This window comes from Protopterus annectens, chromosome 8.part0 (assembly GCF_019279795.1).
Source record: "Protopterus annectens isolate FY-2018-M chromosome 8.part0, PAN1.0, whole genome shotgun sequence".
In the NCBI taxonomy this organism is placed as follows: Eukaryota; Metazoa; Chordata; order Ceratodontiformes; family Protopteridae; genus Protopterus; species Protopterus annectens.
In genome coordinates, this window is record NC_056741.1 from 1,087,262,317 (window position 1) to 1,087,276,468 (window position 14,152).

A 14,152-nucleotide genomic window follows, 5' to 3' on the forward strand; every position below is an offset into this window, starting at 1 on the left:
TATCACAAGAGCACTCACCATGTCCAAACTCAATTGTGTCAGAATATAAAATGCAGAATCACAAGAGCAGTCACCATGTCCAAAATTCAATTACTTTATAAAATAAAATGGGCTATCACAGGTGCACTCTCCATGTCTAAACCAACAGCACTCATCATATCCAAACTCAATTACTTTATCATATGAAATGTAGTATCATAAGAGCATTCACCATGTCCAAACTCAATTACTTTATAATAGAAAATGCAGTATCACAAGAGCACTCACCATGTCCAAACTCAGTTGTGTTGCAGTATTACCAGAGCACTCACCATGTCCAAACTCAATTATATTAAATTATAAAATGCAGAACCACAAGAGCACTCACCATGTCCAAACTCAATTATTTTATAATATAAAATGTAGTGTCACAAGAGCACTCACCATGTCCAAACTCAATTGCTTTATAATATAAAATGTGGTATCACAATAGCATTCACCATGCCTAAACTCAATTACATTATAATATAAAATGTTATACCACAAGAGCATTCACCATCTCCAAACTCAGTTACTTTATAATATAAAATGTAGTGTCACAAGAACACTCATCATGTCCAAACTCAGTTTTGTTATTATATAAAATGTAGTATCACAAGAGCACTCACCATGTCCAAACTCAATTATTTTATAATATAAAATGTAGTATCGCAAAAGCACCCACCATGTCCAAACTAGAGTCTATATGATGCTATCAACTGGACTAAATAGTGAATGCTATTTAGTCAATCCGATACTGTCAAAATGGCAAAATAGCAAAGTCATGGAACATCGAATTCTTTCCCAGGGAAAAAATTCGGTGGACAGGCTTCAGGACTTTGCCATTTCCTCCACTATGGTGCGATCTCGGAGTTGGCATATTTAAGTATGGAGGGTGTGGGAGGCACAGCCCCCAACATTGAAGGCATGTGGGGGTCAAAACCTCCCTCTTAAATTTGTGTTTAAATTTAATTTTTTTTACAGAGCAGCAAATTTTTTCCTTGGGGAAAAAATTCGCTGTTCCATTTCTTCAATATTTTGTTGCTTCGATATTATCGGTATGATGAAATAGCGTTTGCTATTTACATTGTACGGTAATTTGATATAGAAGCCCGAACTCTAATACTTTATAATATAAAATGCAAGAGGACTCATCATGTCCAAATTCAAATACTGTATAATATAAAATGTAGTATCACAAGAGGACTCACCACGTCCAAACTCAATTGTGTTATAACATAAAATATGCATCACAAGAGCACCAACCATCTCCAAACTCAATTACTTTATAATAAAATATGGAGTATCACAATAGCACTCACCATGTCCAAACTCAATTTTGTGATAATATAAAATGCAGTGTCACAAAAGTGATCACCAGGTCCAAATTAAATTACTTTATAAGATAAAATGCAGTATAACAAGAGCACTAACCATGCCCAAACCAAGAGCACTCATTATGTCCAAGCTCAATTACTTTTTAATAGAAAATGCAGTATCACAGGAGCACGCAATATATCCAAACTCTATTACTTTATAATAGAAAATGCAGTATCACAAGAGCACTCACCATGTCCAAACTCAATTACTTTATAATAGAAAATGCAGTATCACAAGAGCACTCACCATGTCCAAACTCAATTACATTATAATATAAAATGTAGTATCACAAGAGGACTCACAACGTCCAAACTCAATTACTATATAATATAAAATGTAGAATCACAAGAGCACTTGCATTGTCCAAACTCAATTAATTTATAATATAAAATTCAGTATCACAAAAGCACTCACAATGTCCAAACTCAATTACTTTATAATATAAAATGCAGTATCACAAGAGCACTCACCATGTCCATATTCAAATACTTTATAATATAAATTGTGTTATCACAAGAGGACTCACCATGTTCAAACTCAATTGTGTTATAATATTAAATGCAGTATCACAAGAGCACTCACCATGTCCATATTCAAATACTTTATAATATAAATTGTGATATCACAAGAGGACTCACCATGTTCAAACTCAATTGTGTTATAATATTAAATGCAGTATCACAAGAGCACTCACCATGTCCAAACTCAGATTTTTGATAATATAAAATGCAGTATCACAAGAGGTGTCACCATGTGCAAATTCAATTACTTTATAAAATAAAATGCAGTATCACAAGAGCACTCACCATTCCCAAACTGAATTACTTTATAAGATAAAATGCAGTATCACAAGAGCACTCACCATGTCCAAACTCAGTTTTGTTATTATATAAAATGTAGTATCAGAAGAAGTTGTACATTTTTTATACTTTAGATGACTAACTCTATATTTTTAATGTCATGTAGCAATTTTTTTTGTATTATATGTTTTCTGTATTGTATATGTTTTTAATATGTATTATACACCTGTCTTGCAACTTGGAGCTTTTCTCCCGGGGCCTCTACTGAAAATGGGCATGTATCCAGTTGGACTAGCCCGGTTAACAAATGTAAAATAAATAAAATAAATAAAATAAGAAGACTTACCATGCCCAAACTGAATTACTTTATAAGATAAAATGCAGTATCACAAGAGCACTCAACATGTGCAAACTCAATTACTTAATAATACAAAATGTAGTATTGAAAGAGCACTCACCATGTCCAGATTCAATTACTTTAAAAAGTAAAATGTAGAATCCCAAGAGCACAAAGTCAAAACTCAATTGTGATATAATATAAAATATAATATCACAAAAGCACTCACCATGTCCAAACTCAACTAAACTAAAAAGCAGTATCACAAGAGCAATCACCATATCCAAATTCAATTACATTATAAGATAAAATGCTGTATCACAAGAGAACTCTCCAAGTCCAGAGTCAATTACTTTATAACAGAAAATTATGTATCACAAGAGCACTCACCATGTCTAAGCTCAATTACTTCATAATATAAAATGTAGTATCACAAAAGCAGCCTAAACTCAGTCTAAACTCAATTTATAATATAAAATGTAGTATCACAAGAGTTGCCAACATGTCCAAACTCAATTTTGTTATTATATAAAATCTAGCATCAAAAGAGCACTCACCATGTCCAAGCTCAATTACTTTATAATATAAAATGTAGTATCACAAAAGTAGCCACCATGTCTAAACTCAATTAATTTATAATATAAAATGTAGTATCATAAGAGTAGCCACCATGTCCAAACTCACTTTTGTTAATATATAAAATGTAGCATCAAAAGAAGACTCACCATGTCCAAACTCACTTTTGTTAATATATAAAATGTAGCATCAAAAGAAGACTCACCATGTCCAAACTCAATTATTTTAAAATATAAAATGCAGTATTACAAGACCACTAACTATGTACAAACTAAATTACTTTATAATATAAAACGAAGTATCACAAGTGCACTCACCATATCCAAATTCAAATACTTTATAATATAAAATGTCGTATCAAAAGAGGACTCACCATGTCCAAACTCAATTGTGTTAAAACATAAAATGTAGTATCACAAGAGCACTCAACATATCCAAACTCTATTACTTTATAATAGAAAATGCAGTATCACAGGAGCACTCAACACCTCCAAACTCAACTACTATATAATAAAAAATGCAGTATCACAAGAGCACTCACCATGTCCAAACTCTATTACTTTATAATATAAAATGTAGTATCACAACAGCACTCACCTTGTCCAAACTGAATTACTTCATAATAGAAAATGCAGTATCACAAGAGCACTCACCATGTCCAAACTCAATTACATTGTAATATAAAATGTAGTATCACAAGAACTGTCACCATGTCCAAATTCAATTACCTTATAAGATAAATTGCAGCATCACAACAGCACTCACCATGTCCAAACTCAATTACATTATAATATAAAATGTAGTATCACAAGAGCTGTCACCATGTCCAAATTCAATTACTTTATAAGATAAATTGCAGTATCACAAGAGCACTCACCATGTCCAAAATTCAATTACTTTATAAAATAAAATGGGGTATCACAAGACCACTCACCATGTCTAAATCAACAGCACTCATTATGTCCAAACTCAATTACTTTATAATATAAAATGTAGTATCACAAGAGCAGTCACCATGTCCAAATTTCAATTACTTTATAAAATAAAATGGGGTATCACAAGAGCACTCAACATATCTAAATCAACAGCACTCATCATGTCCAAACTCAATTACTTTATAATATAAAATGTAGTATCACAAGAGCAGTCACCATGTCCAAATTTCAATTACTTTATAAAATAAAATGGGGTATCACAAGAGCACTCAACATATCTAAATCAACAGCACTCATCATGTCCAAACTCAATTACTTTATAATATAAAATGTAGTATCATAAGAGCACTCACCATGTCCAAACTAAACTACTTTATAATAGAAAATGCAGTATCACAAGCACACTCACCACGTCCAAACTCAATTATTTTGAAATATAAAATGTAGTATCGCAAGAGTACTCACCAAGTCCAAACTCAATTACTTTGTAATATAAAGTGCAGCATAACAAGAGCATTCACCATGTCCATGCTCAATTACTTTATAATAAAAAATACAGTATCACAAGAGCACTCACCATGTCCAAATTCAAATACTTTATAACATAAAATGTCGTATCAAAGGAGGACACACCACGTTCAAACTCAATTGTGTTATAATAGAAAATTCAGTATCACAAGAGCACTCACCATGTCCAAACTCAATTACTTTTGAATATAAAAGGTAGTATCACAAGAGCAGTCACCATGTCTTAACTCAAATTTGTTATTATATAAAATGAAGTATAACAGGAGCACTCATCATGTCCAAACTCTATTATTTTAAAATAAAAAATGCAGTAAAACAAGAGCACTAATCATGTCCAAACTAAATTACTTTATAATATAAAATGCAGTATCACAAGAACACTAACCATGTCCAAACTCAATTATTTTGTAATAAAAAATGTAGTATCACAACAGTACTCACCAGGACTGAACTCAATTGCTTTATAATAGAAAATGTAGAATCACAAGAGCGCTCACCATGTCCAAGCTCAATTATTTTATAATATAAAATGTAGTATCACAAAAGCAGTCACCATGTCTAAACTCAATTAATTTATAATATAAAATGTAGTATCATAAGAGTAGCCACCATGTCCAAACTCAATTTTGTTATTATATAAAATGTAGCATCAAAAGAGCACTAACCATTCCAAACTCAATTATTTTAAAATATAAAATGCACTATCACAAGACCACTAATCATGTACAAACTAAATTACTTAATAATAAAAAATACAGTATCACAAGAGCACTCACCATATCCAAATTCAAATACTTTATAATATAAAATGTCGTATCAAAACAGGACTCACCACGTCCAAACTCAATTGTGTTAAAACATAAAATGTAGTATCACAAGAGCACTCAACATATCCAAACTCTATTACTTTATAATAGAAAATGCAGTATCAGAAAAGCACTCACCACGTCCAAACTCAATTGTGTTAAAACACAAAATGTAGTACCACAAGAGCACTCACCATATCCAAACTCTATTACTTTATAATAGAAAATGCAGTATCAGAAAAGCACTCACCATGTCCAAACTCAATCACATTATAATATAAAATGTAGTATCACAAGAGCTGTCACCATGTCCAAATTCAATTACTTTATAATATAAAATGTTGTATCAAAACAGGACTCACCACGTCCAAACTCAATTGTGTTAAAACATGAAATGTAGTATCACAAGAGCACTCAACATATCCAAACTCTATTACTTTATAATAGAAAATACAGTATCACAGGAGCACTCACCACCTCCAAACTCAACTACTTTATAATAAAAAATGTAGTATCACAAGAGCACTCACCATATCCAAATTCAAATACTTTATAATATAAAATGTTGTATCAAAACATGACTCACCACGTCCAAACTCAATTGTGTTAAAACACAAAATATAGTATCACAAGAGCACTCACCATATCCAAATTCAAATACTTTATAATATAAAATGTTGTATCAAAACAGGACTCACCACGTCCAAACTCAATTGTGTTAAAACACAAAATGTAGTATCACAAGAGCACTCAACATATCCAAACTCTATTACTTTATAATAGAAAATACAGTATCACAGGAGCACTCACCACCTCCAAACTCAACTACTTTATAATAAAAAATGCAGTATCACAAGAGCACTCACCATGTCCAAACTCTATTACTTTATAATATAAAATGTAGTATCACAACAGCACTCACCTTGTCCAAATTCAAATACTTTATAACATAAAATGTCGTATCAAAAGAGGACTCACCACGTCCAAACTCAATTGTGTTCAAACATAAAATGTAGTATCACAAGAGCACTCACCATATCCAAACTCAATTACTTTATAATATAAAATGTTGTATCAAAACAGGACTCACCACGTCCAAACTCAATTGTGTTAAAACATAAAATGTAGTATCACAAGAGCACTCAACATATCCAAACTCTATTACTTTATAATAGAAAATGCAGTATCACAAAAGCACTCACCACGTCCAAACTCAATTGTGTTAAAACATAAAATGTAGTATCACAAGAGCACTTAACATATCCAAACTCTATTACTTTATAATAGAAAATGCAGTATCACAAGAGCACTCACCATGTCCAAACTCAATTACTTTAAAATAGAAAAAGCAGTATCACAACAGCACTCACCATGTCCAAACTCAATTACATTATAATATAAAATGTAGTATCACAAGAGCAGTCACCATGTCCAAATTTCAATTACTTTATAAAATAAAATGGGGTATCACAAGAGCACTCAACATATCTAAATCAACAGCACTCATCATGTCCAAACTCAATTACTTTATAATATAAAATGTAGTATCTCAAGAGCACTCACCATGTCCAAACTCAATTACTTTACAATAGAAAATGCAGTATCACAAGGGCACTCACCACGTCCAAACACAATTACTTTATAATATAAAATGCAGTACCACAAGAGCACTCACCAAGTCCAAACTCAGTTGTGTTGTAATATAAAATGCAGTATCACAAGAGCACTCACCATGTCCAAACTCAATTATTTTATAATATAAAATGTAATATCACAAGCGTGCTCACCATGTCCAAACTAAATTACTTTATAATATAAAATGAAGTATCACAAGCGCACTCACCATGTCCAAACGCAATTGCTTTATAACATAAAATGCAGTATCACAAAAGCATTCACCATGTCCAAACTCAATTATTTTGTAATATAAAATGTAGTATCACAAGAGTACTCACCATGTCCGAACTCAATTACTTTGTAATATAAAATGCAGCATCACAAGAGCATTCACCATGTCTATGTTCAATTACTTTATAATAAAAAATACAGTATCACAAGAGCACTCACCATGTCCAAATTCAAATACTTTATAACATAAAATGTCGTATCAAAAGAGGACTCACCACGTCCAAACTCAATTGTGTTCAAACATAAAATGTAGTATCACAAGAGCACTCACCATATCCAAACTCAATTACTTTATAATAGAAAATTCAGTATCACAAGAGCACTCACCACTTCCAAACTCAATTGTGTTAAAACATAAAATGTAGTATCACAAGAGCACTCAACATATCCAAACTCAATTACTTTATAATAGAAAATTCAGTATCACAAGAGCAGTCACCATGTCTTAACTCAAATTTGTTATTATATAAAATGAAGTATAACAGGAGCACTCATCATGTCCAAATTCTATTATTTTAAAATAGAAAATTCAGTGAAACAAGCGCACTAATCAGGTCCAAAGTCAATTACTTTATAATATAAAATGAAGTATCACAAGTGCACTCACCATGTTCAAACGCAATTTCTTTATAACATAAAATGCAGTATCACAAGAACACTAACCATGTCCAAACTCAATTACTTTATAATATAAAATGTAGTATCACAAGAGCACTCGCCATGTCCAAACTCAATTACTTTATAATAGAAAATGCAGTATCACAAGCGCACTCACCACGTCCAAACACAATTACTTTATAATATAAAATGCAGTACCACAAGAGCACTCACCAAGTCCAAACTCAGTTGTGTTATAATATAAAATGCAGTATCACAAGAGCGCTCACCATGTCCAAACTAAATTACTTTATAATATAAAATGAAGTATCACAAGTGCACTCACCATCTCCAAACTCAATTACTTTATAATAGAAAATGCAGTATCACAAGCGCACTCACCACGTCCAAACACAATTACTTTATAATATAAAATGCAGTACCACAAGAGCACTCACCAAGTCCAAACTCAGTTGTGTTATAATATAAAATGCAGTATCACAAGAGCACTCACCATGTCCAAACTCAATTATTTTATAATATAAAATGTAGTATCACAAGAGCTTATAATATAAAATGCAGTATCACAAAAGCACTCACCATATCCAACCTCAATTACTTTCTAAGATAAAATGCATTTTCACAAAGCACTCACCTGGTCCAAACTCAATTACTTCATAATATAAAATGTAGTATCCCAAGAGCACTCACCATGTCCAACTCAGTTACTTTATAATGTAAAATGTAGTGTCACAAGAGCACTCACCATGTCCAAAGTCAATTACATTATAATATAAAATGTAGTATCACAAGAGCACTCACCATGTCCAAACTCATCTACTTTATAATATAAAATGTACTATCACAAGAGCACTCACGATGTCCATACTAAATTACTTTATAATTTAAAATGCAGTATCACAAGAGCAGTCACCATGTCTAAACTCAATTACTTTATAATATAAAATGTAGTATCACATGAGTACTCACCATGTCCAATTTAATTGTGTTATAATATAAAATTCAGTATTACAAGAGCACTCACCATGTCCCAATTCAATTACTTTATAAGATAAACTGCAGTATCACAAGAGCACTCACCATGTCCAAATGCATTTACTTTATAATATAAAATGTAGTATCAAAAGAACACTCACCATATCCAAACTCAATTTTGTTATTATATAAAATGTAGCATTGCAAGAGAACTCACCATGTGCAAACTCAATTACTTTATAATATAAAATACAGTATCACAAGAACACTCGTCATGTCCAAACTCAGTTACCTTATAATACAAAATGTATTATCACAAGAGCACTCACCATGTCCAAACTCAATTACTTTATAATAGAAAATGCAGTATCACAAGACCCCTAACAATGTCCGAACTCAAATACTTTATAATATAAAATGCAGTATCACAAGAGCACTCGTCATGTCCAAACTCAGTTACCTTATCATACAAAATGTAGTATCACAAGAGCACTCACCATGTCCAAACTCAATTACTTTATAACAGAACATGCAGTATCACAAGACCCCTAACAATATCCGAACTCAAATACTTATAATATAAAATGTAGTATCACGAAGGCACTCACCATGTCCAAACTTAATTACTTGATAATAGAAAATGCAGTATCACAAGAGGCTCACCATGTCCAAACTCAATTACTTTATAATAGAAAATGCAGTATCACAAGACCCCTAACAATGTCCGAACTCAAATACTTTATAATATAAAATGCAGTATCACAAAGGCACTCACCATGTCCAAACTTAATTACTTTATAATAGAAAATGCAGTATCACAAGAGGCTCACCATGTCCAAACTCAATTACTTTATAATATAAAATGCAGTATCACAAGAGCACTTGCCATGTCCAAACTCAATTACAATGTAATATAAAATGTGGTATCACAATAGCATTCACCATGACTAAACTCAATTACATTATAATATAAAATGTTTTACCAGAAGAGCATTCACCATCTCCAAATGCAATTACTTTATAATATAAAATGTAGTGTCACAAGAACACTGATCATGTCCAAACTCAGTTTTGTTATTAAATAAAATGTAGTATCAAAAGAGCACTTTCCATGTCCAAACTCAATTATTTTATAATATAAAATGTAGTATCGCAAAAGCACTCACCATGTCCAAACTCAATTACTTTATAATATAAAATGTAGTATCACAAAAGCACTCACTATGTCCAAACTCGAGTCTATATGATGCTATCAAATGGACTAAATAGTGAATGCTATTTAGTCGATCCGATACTGTCAAAATGGCAAAATAGAAAATTCATGGAACATTGAATTCTTTCCAGGGAAATAATCTGGTGGGCAGGCTTCGGGACTTTGCCATTTCTTCCACTATGGTGTGATCTCGATGTTGGCATATTTAAGTATGGAGGGTGTGGGGGGCACAGCCCCCCACATGGAAGGCATGTGGTGGTCGAAGCCCCCCCTCATAAATTTGTGTTTATGTTTATTTTTTTTTACGGAGCAGCAAATTTTTTCATTGGGAAAAAATGTGCTGTTCCGTTTGTTCAATATTTTGTTGCTTCGATATTATCTTTGTGATGAAATAGCATTTACTATTTACATCGTACTGTAATTTGATATAGATGCCGGAACTCTAGTACTTAAATGTGCATCACAAGAGCACCAACCATCTCCAAACTCAATTACTTTATAATAAAATACGCAGCTTCACAAGAGCATCACCATGTCCAAACTCAATTTTGTGATAATATAACATGCAGTATCACAAGAGCGGTCACCAGGTCCAAATTAAATTACTTTATAAGATAAAATGCAGTATCACAACAGCACTCACCATGTCCAAACTCAGTTTTGTCAGAATATAAAATGCAGTATCACAAGAGCACTCACCATGTCCAAATTCAATTACTTTATAAAATAAAATTGGGTATCACAAGAGCACTCACCATGTCCAAACCAAGAGCACTCATCATGTCCAAACTCAATTACTTTATAATAGAAAATGCAGTATCACAAGAGCACTCACCACGTCCAAACTCAATTACTTTATAATAGAAAATGCAGTATCACAAGAGCACTCAGCATGTCCAAACTCAATTACTTTATAATATAAAATGTAGTATCACAAGGGCACTCACCATGTCCAAACTCACTTACTTTATAATAGAAAATGCAGTATGACAAGAGCACTCCCCATGTCCAAATGCAATTACTTTATAATAGAAAATGCAATATCACAAGAGCACTCACCATGTCCAAACTCAATTACATTTTAATATAAAATGTAGTATCAGAAGTGCACTCACCATGTCCAGTCTCAACTGCTTTATAATAGAAAATGTTGTATCACAAGAACACTCACCGTGTCAAAACTCAATTACTTTATAATAGAAAATTCAGTATCGCAGGAGCACTCACCATGTCCAAACTCTGTTGTGTTATAATATAAAATGCATTATCATAAAAGCACTCACCAAATACAATTACTTTATAAGATAAAATGCTGTATCACAAGAGCACTCACCATGTCCAAACTTAATTATTTTATAATATAAAATGTAGTATCACAAGAGCACTCACCATGTTCAAACTCAATTACTTTATAACAGAAAATGTAGTATCACAAGAGTACTCACCATGTCCAAACTCAATTAGTTTATCATAAAAAATGCAGTATCACACGACCACTTACCACGTCCAATTTCAATTACTCTATAATATCAAATGTAATATTGCAAGAACACTTACCATGTCCAAAGTCAATTAGTTTATAATATAAAAGGTGGTATCAAAAGAGCACTCACCATGTCCAAACTCAATGTTGTTTTATATAAAATGTAGTATCACAAGAGCACTCACTGTGTCCAAACTCAGTTATTTTATAATATAAAATGCAGTACCACAAGAGCATTCACCATGCCCAAACTAATATACGTTATAATATGAAATGCAGTATCACAAGACCACTCACCATGTCCTAACTCAATTACTTTATAATATAAAATTCAGTATCACAAGAGCAGTCGCCATACCCATATTCATTTACTTTATATTATAAAATGTGGTATCACAAGAGCACTCACCATGTCCAAACTCAATTGTGTTATAATATAAAATGTAGTATCAAAAGAGCACTTACCATGTCCAAACTCAGTTACTTTATAATGTAAAATGCAGTACCACAAGAGCACTCATCATTTCCAAACTCAGTTTTGTTATAATCAAAAATGCAGTATCACAAGAGCATTCACCATGTCCAAACTTAATTACTTTATCATAAAAAATGCAGTATCACACGAGCACTCCCCACGTTCAAACTCAATTACTTTATCATTAAAAAATGCAGTATCTCAAGAGCACTCACCATGTCCAAAGTCAATTACTTTATAATGGAAAATGCAGTATCACAAGAACACTCACCATATCCAAACTCAATTACTTTATAATATAAAATGTAGGATCTACTTTGAAACATCTAAAACCCATAACATCTAATTTCATAACATTGAGACTAGAACATCTAAAACCCAAAACATGTAAAACCCATAACGTCGAATTTCATAGCATCTAACACTACAGATCACAAGAAAATATCATCCCCTCCACATATGATGACACTAAACTTCCAAACACACTTTTTACTACGTTTCTGTGGGGGGGGGGTGCAAGTCCCCCTGCAGCCCTCATGTGGGAGGGCTCCACCCACCACACCCACCATAAATTAAGTATACCAACTCCAAGATCGCACTACTGTGGAAAAACGTTCATTTCCTAACCCCACTTTGTCAAGCCCCCCCCCCCCCCCCTGCAGAAACATAGTAAAAAGTGTGTCTGGTAGTTTGGTGCCATTATATGTCATTATATGTGGACGGTATGTTATTTTCATGTGATTTGTACTGTTAGATGTTATGAAATTCAATGTTATGGGTTTTAGATAGTTTGGGTTTTAGATGTTGTATTCTCAATGTTATGAAATTTGATTTTAGGGTTTTAGATGTTTTGAAGGGGACACAATGTAATATCTGACAAAGGATTGTTTTTATGGTCATAGCTTCTCTCCTTCTGTTCTCTCTTTTCCTTCCGCTGTTTCATCTCCCACTGTGTGTTTCTTTGCTTTATTACATATTTTGTATCACATCCAGTTTACTCACCTGATCTAGTAACAGAGCTATATAGCATTTCTTACTTGCCTTTACCTTTAGCCTCTGTACTTAACTACTTTACGTCTACTGCTATTTAATTGTTCTGTCTGTATGAAATAGCATAATACTTACTGGCAACATGAGAACAAAAAGACGTGTCCTGGAAATACATCTGGTACATTTGGCAGATATGTGAATAACTGTCTGAAGGTCATCCTCTTTCAGATAAGATATAAAAGAAAGCCCAGTGAGTATCAACCAGCCTTTGTCTACTAGACAAAAATACGCAATGCATTACAAGACATACTACTTCAATCAATAAATCACTAAACAACAATCAGAATCAGAAGTCTCTATACATGTCCTAATGTATTTTCAGTTTTAGTAGGACCTAAAGTTACTAATTATTTTGTAAGCTATCCATGAGAATCGAAAAAACAAATAGCTTCAGATGTTAACAAAGACAGAGAGAGAGAAAGATGGGAGAGAGAGAGAGAGAGAGACACACACAAACACACACACACACACACACACACACACACACACACACACACACACAGACAGACACACATGCACGCACACACCCAGAGAGAGAATTTATTATACTTTCTTGCTAGGCAATATTGCCATCTTGTGGTCCTGGTAAAGCCAACATTCTCACTCGGGCTTGAAAGATATCTTCATCATTATTATTATTTTCCTGTTTTTAAACACCTTTATTAAACTATCACTTCAGTCATAGCTAAACATACATTAACAGAAAAAAATAAGTCATATTACCATTTTTCTCCTTTTACTTAGATTGTACATCACACACCCTTTCTTTCTTTCTTTCTTTCTTTCTTTCTTTCTTTCTTTCTTTCTTTCTTTCTTTCTTTCTTTCTTTCTCTTTCTTCCTTCTTTCTTTCTCTTTCTTTCTTTCCCTATAACTGTCATCAGTCCAACATTACATAATATTGAACAGTTCATGCCTTCCCTTAAACCTCACTACTCCTCTTTCTGAGTCCAGTCATGTTTTGTTCCCACAATTTCCATTTATTTCTATTTAATTTTTTTCCTTCCCTTTTCTAAAGATCTTTCTCTGGCTGCCGAAACTAGCAATTACTA

The 14,152-nt window shown here is 32.7% G+C and overlaps 1 protein-coding gene across 1 annotated transcript in view; it reads right to left on the reverse strand.

Moving 5' to 3' along the window:
• Positions 1-13,352, reverse strand: part of LOC122809234 (probable E3 ubiquitin-protein ligase MID2) — a 367,361-nt gene extending 354,009 nt beyond the window's left edge. Inside the window, exon 1 of the mRNA XM_044080546.1 lies at positions 13,178-13,352. Within this exon, the coding sequence (XP_043936481.1) occupies positions 13,178-13,186 (9 nt within the window). The 5' untranslated portion in view covers positions 13,187-13,352. The remainder of the gene's footprint in view (positions 1-13,177) is intronic.
• Positions 13,353-14,152: the final 800 nt, after the last annotated feature.